The 13510-nt window shown below is 33.7% G+C and overlaps 2 protein-coding genes across 2 annotated transcripts in view; both read left to right on the top strand.

Moving 5' to 3' along the window:
• The window catches only part of LOC128213450 (uncharacterized), a 59346-nt gene extending 47641 nt beyond the window's left edge, over positions 1-11705 (top strand). The window contains exons 83-96 of the mRNA XM_052919151.1: positions 54-160; positions 935-1091; positions 1282-1392; positions 1565-1840; positions 1947-1979; positions 2252-2364; positions 2497-2558; positions 2676-2824; positions 3091-3193; positions 3755-3771; positions 4041-4176; positions 4725-4831; positions 7855-7907; positions 10026-11705. Of these exons, the coding sequence (XP_052775111.1) occupies positions 54-160; positions 935-1091; positions 1282-1392; positions 1565-1840; positions 1947-1979; positions 2252-2364; positions 2497-2558; positions 2676-2824; positions 3091-3193; positions 3755-3771; positions 4041-4176; positions 4725-4831; positions 7855-7907; positions 10026-10097 (1496 nt within the window). The 3' untranslated portion in view covers positions 10098-11705. The remainder of the gene's footprint in view (positions 1-53; positions 161-934; positions 1092-1281; positions 1393-1564; positions 1841-1946; positions 1980-2251; positions 2365-2496; positions 2559-2675; positions 2825-3090; positions 3194-3754; positions 3772-4040; positions 4177-4724; positions 4832-7854; positions 7908-10025) is intronic.
• Positions 11706-12359: 654 nt separating this feature from the next.
• LOC128214360 (elongation of very long chain fatty acids protein 2-like) overlaps positions 12360-13510 on the top strand; it is a 33392-nt gene continuing 32241 nt past the window's right edge. Inside the window, exon 1 of the mRNA XM_052920781.1 lies at positions 12360-12504. The gene's annotated coding sequence lies outside the window, so the exon portion shown is untranslated. The remainder of the gene's footprint in view (positions 12505-13510) is intronic.

Below are 13510 nucleotides of genomic sequence, written 5' to 3'. Positions count from 1 at the left end.
TTAAGTTTCCTACACTATAATAGATGATTCAAATAAATTCTTCTCTTTGACAGTGTGCCCAGAGTGGTCCTTTGGTTATGGGTGTAAGAAACAGTGTGCCTGCAAGCATGCTACATCTGCGACATGTCACCATGAGACCGGCGCGTGCACGTGCATCGAGGTACCAAGCTTAATTTAAGATATAGAGAGTATCGGATGGTCCATTAACAGTCTAAAATCTGTATATACGTCTTGCTGATTTCATTATTGTGTATTTATCATAAATAACTTGAATACTATTAAAGCTTCGTATCAAAGTTTCATTATCCATTTATAACTTGCGTGTATGTGTAATGATTAATGGTTATTTTGATATAACTGTGTATAATTCCTGTATTTGTTTGATCTCTATTTCATCATAGTGGAATACCACATTCTTAACAAGATAATAATGCGCCTTAATGTGTTTTCTTGTCCAATTCACACATATATGTACAAAACATCTAAACTATGGCTATAAAATAATTTGAATCATTATTAAAACGGGCCCGAGAATTTAAGTAACTCCTCCTTTATATGTTGGTGTTGTTACTTACTAACTTGAGTGCACCCTTGGATACGATCTTTGCTGTGACACAAACGTAGATCTTTATAATGCCAAACCCAAGTAAGGGTCAAATTAAACATATTTAAGCTTATTCTTTGACGGCGTATTGTCTTGTAAATTAAGTAATACAAGCACGCATGGTTGTCCTACGTGCTTTGCTTCTTTTTTACCATAAATTTCGCTTGGTTATTGTTCCGATTCAAATAAAGGTTCGAATAAACGAGTGATGTATCGTCATGTCAATGTGTGTATAGACATACCGTTAATCCAGTTAAAGCGAAATTTCCAAATGAATGTGCAGAATCCAATACTTGCGTTCAATTACTTAACGTAAATATGTGTATACAGGGCTGGACGGGTAACGAATGTTCAGAAGATGTTAACGAGTGTGTAGAAACACCTGACATCTGTGACAATACGGCTAACACGAAATGTGTCAACGTAGATGCAACTTACCAGTGCGAATGTAAAGATGGTTACACCGACGTCAGTGGGCTCTGTGCAGGTTTTAAAGAATTTCACATTCTATTAATAGTCATGCTCTTATCAGCCTTAGTATTATGTTTTCTGTTCTGTACAATTCGTGTGTTATCATAATATTCCGCAACCTATTTCGGTATGCCCAGCATATATGATGATTGAATAAGAACAGTAAAATATTGTTAACATTTAATAATTTGATCATCTTGTTTAAGACATTGACGAATGTTTGGAAGATCCATGCAACCAAGAATGCACAAATACGGATGGAAGTTATTTCTGTTATTGCAACCCAGGCTTTACGGAACAGAACAACGTTTGTAAACGTGCGTGATTTACGTTTTTATACTGATATAATCATACTCGTATTATCATTGACTATGTTTTACAGTGCAATCAGCACTGGTGCCGTATATTTGCAAAGCAGTACATTGTCAACATTGTATAGATAAATGATTAAATCCAACTTTAATTCTAATGATTTTCCAAAACTTTCAGCATGCACTGACAACACATTCGGAACAAATTGCTTTGGGGCGTGCAATTGTGAATCGTCCAACGTCGAGAACGCATCTCAGTTCTGCGACACCGTTAATGGAACGTGTCTTTGCAATCAGTTTTGGACTGGGGTGACATGCAACGATGACATAAATGAATGTTTGATTCCTTCAATATGCGCGAATAAACCAAATTCAGGATGTCATAACACCAGGGGAGGTTTCATTTGCGACTGCAAGAGGGGATATAAGCTTGAAAACAGCATATGTGTTCTTGGTACTGACGCTGTTTGTATTGACAATTGTTGGTTAATGTGTGTAGCATCTTTGCTTTTTATACAATGATGTTTTGCTCGGTTTATTTTTATATATTTTTGTTCCAGATAACCAAGGTCAAACGACAGAAACCCCAACAGGTGTGTTTAATATTAAATTGTGTACTCCAAATGCCGTGTGCATTTGCTGAAATTATTTACTTCAAACGAAAACCATTTGGTGTATTTTTAATCCATTTGTTTGAAGTTACATCCTACGCTTTTAGCATTTTAAAATCAAGCATTACATGAAATTGCATTGTTTTCTTGATTTATTGTTTAATTTCGACATTTATCAGTTTCGGTAGCAGCTCAATTTATATTGGCTGTGGCAGTTAGTGTTTTCATGAAAACAAATTACACTGTCTTTAAAGCTGAGTCTTTTGGGGTAAGGAGAACAGTACGGATTGAATACCCGGTGCCCGATGGAACTGATTTTGAAGTATCCGCAACTTTTACAGAGTTTAATGAGAAGATACAAAGTGCAGTAAGTAGAAAGAACACAATCATGGTTAAATATAACGAGGTATAAACACAACGGTTATAGGAAATATATCATTTGAACGTTTTAATACGTAGACTGAAAGGCATTTGTAAATAATCTTTATTTCTTTTTCAGTTGAGAGACCTGTTCACGCCGTACACTGCAAAACAATTTACAATAGTCATTTACAAAATCAGGTTTGTATGATATTAGCTTTATGTATCATTATTTAATTTCAACAACTTTCAGTATTCTTAGTTTTAGTTTCTAAGAAGAGCTATAAGTTATTTTAAGTTGTATCTCGTTTGTTACAGCGCTGGCAGTCTGATTGTTAATTTTACTGTAATGTTTGACGACAAAAATGTTGACAAAAATGATAAAGCTGCCATTGCAAAGGCATTTGTTGATTTGAACGCCGGAAAAGAGATTGTTGTTGATGGTGAAACATTTGCTGCTAAATTGGGTAAGGACTAATGCGATTTCATTTCGTAAACAATCTTAATCTTCGATAAACACTGAACGAAGTTATTTTTAAAGGCACAAACATTGTTAAAAAGTTGACATCTCGGCTTGTCCCTGTTTGTTTCATTGTATGTTTAAGCAATGCAATTAAGAATGGTGTTGATAAATGCAATAATAAAATGAATAAATAGAATGTAGAATATAAACAGACCAATAACTGCTTAGTTGACTGACATTAACAACTGTTGAATTCTTGTGATTTTGTAGTTGAAGATGGCATTAGTGATGCTTGCGATGTATATGTAGAAATCATCGGTAATTGTGCCGAAGGTCAAACGTGCAGAGTAGCAAATGGTGACGCAGTTTGTAGGTTAGTATCATGAGGTCTTAGACATTGCTGTACTTTTGTGTTTCAACTTTTTAAAATTGCCCTATTCGCATACACGTACTGTTGTGTTCATACATATAGTAACATACCTTTAAAGGCCTAGTTTAAGGAATGTTTGGCATGATAATCCCCTGTTGTTCATCTCCTGCTAATCGCACTGGTAGCCAATTTCCTGTTTATACGTTTATTGGCTCAGGGCCATTTAGGGTCCATTTATATAATCAAACATCGAAAACTGCACAGCAGGATACTCAGATTGGAGATCTGATAAGCCAATTAGGCAATAATAAGATTAAAATCAATTAGCAGAGGTTGTGTATTAAAACACGGTTTGGGGGGGGGGGGGGGGGGGGGGGGTTCACTTAAAGAAGGCTTAAACTAGGCCTTTAAGTAGTTATTTGAAGCCCTAGTTTTACACAACAACTGACAATAAGACATTGAATGAAGGTTCAATAATGAAATAATATATGTATTGTTTTGTTCATTACCATTGTAAAGCTCGTTGTTTTTTCTGTTTATACGGTTATTATGTTTATGTTTTAGTGATGATACGCCTTCAGGTAAGAAGTCTGGCATATTCAATGATATTTCGTAAAACATGTTTTAGAAATTAAATGTTAATTTAGAACATGTTTTCCCGTAACAATGCTTATCCAAAATAGCATCATTAGCCATGAGTGCATTTCATTCTGAAACATATACAATATCCCAACAAGTATTGTTTATATATCATTACGATAACATATAACAATTATTTTAATTTAATTATATCCGAATTTGTTGTATTGTGTCTCGTTTTGTTATAACAACTGTATATATCCCTACTTAGGGACCAATATTGCCCTGGTTGTTGGCCTGACAATCGGTTGCTCCGTCCTCATTGTTGGCGTACTGATTGCCTTGTGCATCAGAAAGCTACGTTCAGAATCCAACCAGAGGAAGAATGAAACGTCTCGCAGCCGAAGGTGATTTTCAAACGTTACAAGGTCGCAAACCCAACATTTAATTGAAAACAATTTTGATAACATTTTAGCTGTGGTCTTATGATGTTGGGTATCTCGTTGAGTGCATGGTGGGATTAAGTCCATCTGTCTTAAAACAAACCATAGTTAATTATTTGACTACTAAGATCTTTTTTGTATTATGAAGACACTACTTACATACCTGTCTTGAGCAAAAAGTTATGATGTTATATACTCTTAATACTTATTATAAATGGGCTAAGAAACACTCGGTCGTTGCGTATTTGTTGTATATCTGGTGTATCACTATAGCATTGGAAGGAATGCCATACCAGCCATTTGAAATGTCTTCAGACGGTTCCGTAACCTCGTGTGGCACAACTTACTTATATTAAGTTTAGATTAGAAATCTAAATTTAATCGTACGCGACCGAGCCAGCGGTTGATAATTTTTAATAAAGCAACTAAAAATACTGTTACAACCCGGCCATCATCCTATCCACGTGATATATTTAGCATAATTATATTATAGGTTTTTTTTTCTTTAACAGTATTCACACGGACCGGTCGGGTAAAAGTCATCACAAGGACAAAAAGTCAGAGAGACTGTCGTCAGTGACGTTTTACGACGGAAACGAGTGGAGGACAGGAGCTCAAGGTACTGCTGTTCTCGAGATGCTCTGTTTGTACTTTGTCCACAGTTTGTTAGTTTAAATATTATATATTTTACCATTGCTTAGAAAGTTATGATAACTTATACGAAGTCACTCTTTTTGGCACGATGTTGCGCGAGAGTGCCGTCTTGCGTTGTGAGGAAAACCTGAATACCCTGAGAAAAAAAACAACACTTTTTGTCCGGCTTACTTACAACTTACCAAACTCACATGCCCAGGCCGGGAATCGAACCGGGGTCGCCTTGGTGAGAAACGAATGCGATAACTACTGCGAGAACCACAACAGAGTTTGTTGATACTCCATTGTCGACCGTTTGGTTTCACCGAATATCAAAATGACACAAAAGTGGATTTTGCAAATGTAATACCGCTTTGGTCGATGCACACGGGTGTTGCCGTTAACGGCGTTGCTCTTTAAATGTTTCATGTGTTTTATAATGTATTCATTTGGGCTGTCGAGAAAGAAACTTAGCTTAATATCTACCGATAGCCATTCACAAAATATATCATAATCTTCTATAAAACATTACTCAAGAATACAATGGTTAAGGTATCATCATAACTGAGATATAACCGAAAGAAAGAAAAAACATGTATAAGGCCACAACAAATTTGTTCTGTGGATTTTGCCAAAAAAAAGTAGGAGCGAGCGAGCGAAAAAAAAATAAAAATACTTTTTTTAAATTTAAGGCAAATCAGAGGCGAGCGAAGAGCGAAAAAAAAAAAAAAAAAATAAAAAGGTTTATTTCTTACCAAATTTATCATACAATTATGTCAAGAAAAGCTTTCCAATTACAAACAATGGTTCTCAGTTATAAATGAAAAGGTTTTGATTGTATCACATGAAAATCTGTCTCAATATTTAACAAATGGCAATGAGATCCAGTGCTTTACTATTAACTTTAATTTAAACGTGGATATATTGTAAAGACAACATACCTCATAGTAACGTGCAATTATTCGAGGACCAAAAAGAAAACTATTGTATTCATTCTGTAACTTACTATCACAAAAAAACATTTTAGACTAGTAAGAGTAATTCATCATTTGAGCATTTCCAAATATTGGGTCAGGTCTAAATTTGAACCTCTTGAAGCACATGATAAAATTGTAGTGACATTGACACTGCAGAAGATTGAAAAAGTAAATAACACAGAGAACATTTCTAAAAAAAGAAACACTGTGGATTGAATTGCGGGACAACATACTTGAAGCAGGATCAGACAATTCTGCAAATGTGGCACCGGTTATTATTTTAAAGCAGGTGGTGTTTCCCTTCCAAGACCTCGCCTTGACCAAGAAAAGAATAACATGATGGCCCCATAGCTTCAATGACCGTAAGAAACAGTCCACTTTACTACAACTCGAAAGAAAAATTTGGATAATCACAAAGAATTGAGAAAATTAAAACAGTCATTTTATTTATAAAAGGTTTTATTTTCTGATTTAACTGATGTTATTTTCAAACTGTATGTGTTATGCACTAGCCCCCCCCCCCCCCCCCCCCCCCCCCCCTAGGTCTGGGGAATAGCGGGGACTTTCGGTCCAGCCAACCCCACCGGGCATATCCACCGCATTCACCCGGCACTGCGGGGCAACCTGGAAGGTTAAAACACGGTTCATTTACCCGGCTATCCTCGGACCTGAGGGGAGAGCATGGGGGGGGGGGGGGTTACAAATGACTGGTGCATAAATACAGAATGTTTCTAAAACATTTACAAGTCTTACTATTTTTATCTGTTTTAAACAATTATGATTACTGAGACATTTAAGAATTTAAAAAAATTACTCACGAAAACATGTTCAATGGTTGTACCGTAAGTCGTGTGTTCGTGTATTTTAATAAAAGTTTTGCACTCAAAATACGATTTAGTTATTATTTAACACTAAATTTTGAGTACAAAACAATAAATTACTTAAAACACACATAAATAATTATTGCCTTCGACGCTGTGAAACTCTTGTTGTTTACTGAAGACTATAATCCATTGACTATGACACTGATTTTCACTTAAAACGTTCATTTTACATTACAAATACTGAAAGTAACCTGAAACTTAATACCGGAAATGAATAACAACGGTGCGTCCAGCAAAGTATTCCCGACAAAAAAGACTGTCAACAAATATCGGCTATTTTGTGGTTACCCGGACCTTATTTTGTCCTGACACGAGGAAAGTTTCCTCGCGAAGAATGTAAAGCATGGAATTACCTTCAAAAAGGCGAGGTCGACGTTGCAGGTTTAAATTCTAAGTAAAAGAATTTCAGAAAATAGAGGAAATTTAGAAGTCAACAAAAATATAAATATGCGCGGCCAAATAGTATGTGCGGGCGCAAAAAAAAAGTTTTTTATTTTATTTTTTTCGTTTTTCGAATTTTAAGTGCGGCAAATCCGACGAACAAATGATCAATTTGTTGTGGCCTAGGTGAAATTAATTCCAGTGACAAAAATAGCTTTATGTTGTTTCTTAAAAGTTATCAACATTTATCTATAGTTTTGCTATCTGATATTCATATTGTCTATTATAGTTTTGCTATCTGATATTCATATTGTCTATTTTATAGAGTCTATTTGTGTTGTCTTGTGTGTCGGACAGGCGGCCTATAGACCGGACAATAGTTGAAATACTGCATGGCTGCTTGGCTGCTAATCATGTTCCATTTTTACCTCCATTGAGAAGCAGATACAGTATGAAAATAGCTGGATTTTGGCTATACAAGTTTTTAGAAAACTTTTTTACACGTGGTTATACAGTTTTTTTAAGTCCCATTAAATAATGTTGTTTTCAAAGTCTAAAAAATACTTTTATTGCAAATGAAAGAAAAATTTACTGTTTGAATGACGTCACGTTATTTCGATCATCATCACGTGTGTGGCGTGTGATACACGTGACGCCAGTGATAACTGTATACAAAAGGAAAAGAAAAAAGAACCCCTGTGCTTAGTGTGCCCATGTCCTCTTTCTTAGTTTTAATCACTATTCAGGAAAATGTATTTACTTTTCAGATTTTGACGTATACCCTGGTCGAAGGTCCATTCCAGGAGACCAAATAGAGGAGGTAAAAAATGAAATGAAATGATTTTTGCGCATTTTTTTTTCAGTTATGATGGTAAACAGTTATGTTCTCGTTATATTTTAATATTTACACCTCAACTTCCATTCCTTAAATGAACTGCCTTTCGGTAATTGCGTTCATCAATCGATGAACGCAACATCTTCGGATATGTTCGGATCGTAATTCATTGCATAACAATATACATGAAAGCTATTGATCTTGTTATTGGTTGTATTGTGTCTGCAGGTCCCGCAGAATATAGATCAACATTTTTAAAAGTGTTAGTTTATTATATTTTAAATATATTGGTTCCAGAAGTGTTTTAATTTTACGTTTTAAAGTGATTTCAAGTGTTTGATCTTTTCCCGCATTATTGTGACGTCATTTGAAAAAATTGTTTCCGGTTATAGTCGGGTCGTTCTATTTACAGAATGGGTAAAATCGGATTACTGAAAGGTTTTCTTAAATGAAATGAAGTATTTTTTTTAACAATTCTTGAATGAAATAATGAACTATTGGTGTAAATATAAGGAATGAATTGCGGGGTTGATGTCATTATCGGGGATATGAACGCAATTGGGTTGGTCAAAGTACGCGTGGAGTCCTTCGGACTCCACACACATTGACCAACCCAATTGCGTTCATACCCCGATAATGACATCAACCCCGCAATTCATTCCCTAATTACATTGAATGTTTAAATACATTTCAAGAATAATAAGATTCGTGCTGGCAATTTCTGCCAATGTAACTTAATTATTTACTCTTCGATACCGAAATTGTAGAAAATAAATAAAATTAAAGAATAAAAAAAACCTTTGTTGAAGTGGGGAGCAAACCAACGCCAACACAGTCACGAAAATAAAATAAAAGGGATACCTTATCCACTCGCCCACAAGGACTTATACATAACTTAAGCAAATGGATATTTTAACATTTACTTAATTCATTGGTAGTATCAATCGACTAATCATGCTACAGCCTTTTGCCGAATCGCGTTACTAATTAACGTTGCTTTTTTAAAAGCTGCACTCTCACAGATTGAACGTTTTGATATCTTTTTAATGTTGTTTTTCTTGGAACGAGCCAATTTTTGCGAAAATCAATGAAAAACAGTGATACAAGATTGCTCACAAAATTTAGATCGCAGATTTTTTATATTTAAATTCAAAAATTGATGTTTTATGCATTTTTCTTAAACCGTTAATAAGGTTTAAGCCATAAAACATTAGTTTTTGAACAGAAATATGAAAATCTACGATCTGATTTTTGTCAACAATCTTATATCATTGGTTTGCAGATATTTACGCAAAAATTTGCTCTTTCCAAAACAAAAACAAAAAAGTTGTCAAAACCTTAAATCTGTGAGAATGCAGCTTTAAATCGTGGACTTAAAAGACAATATTTAAGCATTTGTTGAAGGATTTCAGCCGTCAGTATCTTAGTGTAAACACTTCTAATGATTTGCCACACTTATTTTCGTAATGAAAACAATCCGTAAAAAGTGCATTTTACAAACCAGGATATAGTCACTTTATAAGACCGTTTAAGGAATTCATTGTAAAGAGAGCCCTGATAAAATTTTGCTGTTTTTTTGGCAATTTGTTTTGTGTTGTTGATTTCAAAATTTCAAACCGATTTGTCTGGAACCTATGCTGACAAAAGATCAATTCACAGTATTTCATATTTAAGTTCGAAAAATAATGTTTTATGGCTAAAAGCGTAACCGACGTATAAATATTAATACAGAAAATAAACATTAATATTTAGATGTAAACAGCTTTCTCCGCAATGTTTACATATTCTCCCCAAAATAAGTTATATGTATAATTATTATGTTTCATAAAACCTTGTTCGCCGTGTTTTACTGGAACAAAAGCAGACCGAAAGGTCGTTGTTTCGATCCTTGCAGGCGTCACAGAATATTTATTATGTTTTATATTTTGTAATTTAAAAACAAAACAAAAAACGTGTTAATATTTTTAAGAAATTAATTTCATCTTTTAGCATATAAACTTTCAAATCATTCAGATATATTTTATTTTAGATTTTAGCAAAATTGCAGTTGATATGAATTTCAGAGGATTGAATTAATGTTTAATACACGGTTTTACATTTCAGAACTTTGCCTCCATGAGAATCGAGCGTTCAAGACCGCGAAATGAAAACATGCCGTTTTCAGCGCACTTCTGAATTGCTAACAAGCCTTGGCAAAACGATATTTTATCTTAAACAAATATTGTTATGCTTTGTGTATTAAATTGTCATAGACTGCACACGTGAAAAAATAGAATAGAATAGATAGAGATTGGAATTATGTGACATGTATATGTATGTTTTACAATGTTTTCGATAACACCTTTAAGATCAATCGGAACACCTCGGCCTTTTCCCTTCGAAAACAACCTCGGATTTGTGCCAGTTTATTAGCAGAAGTAGTTCGTAAGAAATCAAATAATAGTATGTATTAAGAGCGTAGTTTTTTAAAACTTTTTTATATTAATAAGTTCAAAATAATTGCCAGTGAAGTAAATTGTTCCATGGAAAATAAGTATTCGATCTACTAGCAGCGTAGTTAAATGTAAAGAATTCTGACATTGTAAACCGTCCATATAAATCCGATGCTGTTTTCGGTGGAAAATGGCCGAGATGCTCCGAATGCTTTTAGATACGATATAATTTATAATTCAAAGGCTTAGCACAATACTGCTCTAGTGCCTTCTATTTCTATATTGAGTTGCAACCTTCACTATGCCCTCGAAATATGTGTAGGTCAGAGCTATGGCGATCCCGCCTTTTGCTGCAAACTCTACGCAGTGTTACTTCCCTTACATTACAGTAATGTATTCTGCTTGTCAGGGGAGATCACTGCGTTGGAGACTAATATTGCTGTAGAAATAAACTAGAATTAGATATATATATATATACATAAATAAAAGCAATGTTACTGAATATAATAAATATTGCTTGTCCTACATGTATCTAATAAATGCAGTTCTGAAATAAATTATAATTTACTTCACTGACACGAAATGGACCTCAGTATTTGCAATGTATTAGTGATGAATAGTCGGACAAATGTTTAAATCGATACTCGAAATCGATTACTGCGCCATCACTACTATGTATACAATTTTCAATATTTGCATTGTGTATGTTGTTTGCTTTCTTTCTTTTTTTAGTTTTTCATCATTATTTTATTAGAAATAATAAAAAAAATACTTTCAATAGAGTTTATTGCTTATCATTATTAATACAACTTTCATTTGAACACTGGAAAGGGCTATACCAGTAAAAGATAACCTTGTGTAGTATTTCCAGAAAATGAATTTGTTTGAAAATAAATTCCATTACAACCCAGACTTAAAGATTCAAATAATCGATTGTACGTTAACAAGATGGCCCCATAATATGTGTTTGAAAACGAAAGCCATCATGTACATGTATTTCCATTTTCATCTACCCGGTGGTTGGTTTACCGGTTAGCACAAGTTCGTCGAAAATATCATATTTATGTACATATATATTTTTTAATATTGTTAAAAAAAATTGTCGAGTTTTAGTTACATTGGTAATTTAAGTAAGAGTTTGTTATTCAATGTTTACATGCGTTGTTTATTTGTTTTGTTAAATGACATGGATGTTTTTATCTTTGTATTTTATATACTTGTCACGTCATTATTGGTTGTGTTTTCTCTGTCTTATCTATTTCCGCTCTACGTTTTCAACGATGGTTTGATAGTCGACCCAAGTTATCATAACTTTGATCATTTCTGTTTATTAAATAGCTACTTAAAATTGTGTTTGATTTCTGTTCACTTGATGCGTTTTTTTATACTGTCGGTGCTCACTCTGATTAACGGATTCCCTCAGGCTAATCATCGATAATCAATTAATTAATTAGGTATTGAATATCGGTATAGTGTGATCAAAATTACAATATTTCGAAACAGAAAATAAACACTAAATATAATAATTGTAAAGCTACACTCTCACAGAGTGACAGTTTAAACTCTCTTTTTTGGTCTCAGAATCAGCTCATTTTGGAATCAATGCATTCAATACAAAATACTTTATACATGATTATATACAGCATCTTGTCGACGATGAAAAGATAGCCTGTAACGTTCGTTGTCAAATAAAACGTGTTTGTTAAATTTCTTTTGGTAATTAAATAAAGATTAAATTTCTTTTTTTAAATTAATAGTGTGACGGAATGTAAAGGTAAAGTACGAATACAAATATTTCGTATGCAATATCGTAAATGAGCAGAACGCAAAACAGCAGCACGCTTATTATTGTATTCGACCATAATATCAAATCTTGATGCGTTTTGTACACCATACTCTACACCGATTATATTTATAGAGTAGCTATTAATAGATCGAACGCTATACAAAGCGAAAGTAGACATTTATATTTGCATAGAGACGATGTATGCTATGATCGCCTGATTTCATTGGTTACTTGAAACTCAGTCGATATAGCCGGTATTTCTTCATATGTTACACACACGTGGGTGAAATAGTGCTTCTATATCTTCAAACGTCTTGTGAATAGCTTACATACATTAGTGGGTGGATATAAAACAGTGAAACAGGTATGTAAACGTTTATTTGGTACCCATAGTAATTTAGAATGTGGACTATTTAATGTAATTTATTTAAATGATTGCTAAAACCAAGGTACCGGCTTCATTCATATTTTGATCGATTGTGGTTAAGGATATTGTTGCAAGAATGACCATTAAAGTAGTAGTTTAACAAAAGTTGAGGAAATTCAATTTATATCTTAATAAATATTTATAGTTTAAAATATAATACACACAACGTTCAAATAATGAATATAGTACAAAAAAAAACTGCTTAAAATTATAAAATGATATGACTCCACCTACACACACGCTCATTTAACATGTACTGTATAACTGACGTGCGAGTTGAGGGGTAAAATCGTAATTCCTCAGCTGGAACGAATTATTCGTAAGCTTGTTAATGGGACACAATACATTCATAGGTTGATGTAAAAATTGAAAGCATTCTTATGTTAAACTTGTTTGAATTTAATTATTAAACAAAATACTACATAAATTGTCTAGAGATAAAAAAAAACTTATGATTGTGCAAAGTACATAAAATAATGTCATATCAATCACATTTAAATTCCAGGTTATTTGTGTCAAACATAAGAAATTAATTGGGTTTATTAATGTAAGATGAGACCACCCAAAAAGTTGAAAAAACTCTGATTTTTCTTTACACTAATTTTTACAGTCAAGCCACTTGAATTTGTCATACGTTAAAATGGGTTCAATAATGAGACCTATCCAGTTTAAGAAATCTCAAATGAGACGATGATCGATGGTCGACTGAATTTCAAAGTAAACTGGATTATTTAGTTTGCAAACACATCCACGGCTTAACACCCCAGACGACTGAAAACAAAGCGTTGCCGTCTCTGTGTCAAATGCAGACGATATCCATTTCAAGCAGACGACATCTTCACTAAAGCATAAATCTTTTCTGTATTGATGAAAGTGCCAGGCGTATTACAAACTTAGTCACGTCTGGAAAAAAAATATGATAAAAATCGGAAAAAGCATCAAC

This window comes from Mya arenaria, chromosome 13 (assembly GCF_026914265.1).
Source record: "Mya arenaria isolate MELC-2E11 chromosome 13, ASM2691426v1".
Lineage (NCBI taxonomy): Eukaryota > Metazoa > Mollusca > Bivalvia > Myida > Myidae > Mya > Mya arenaria.
Note: the sequence above shows the minus strand (reverse complement) of the source record. Positions and strands in the feature narration are given on the sequence as shown.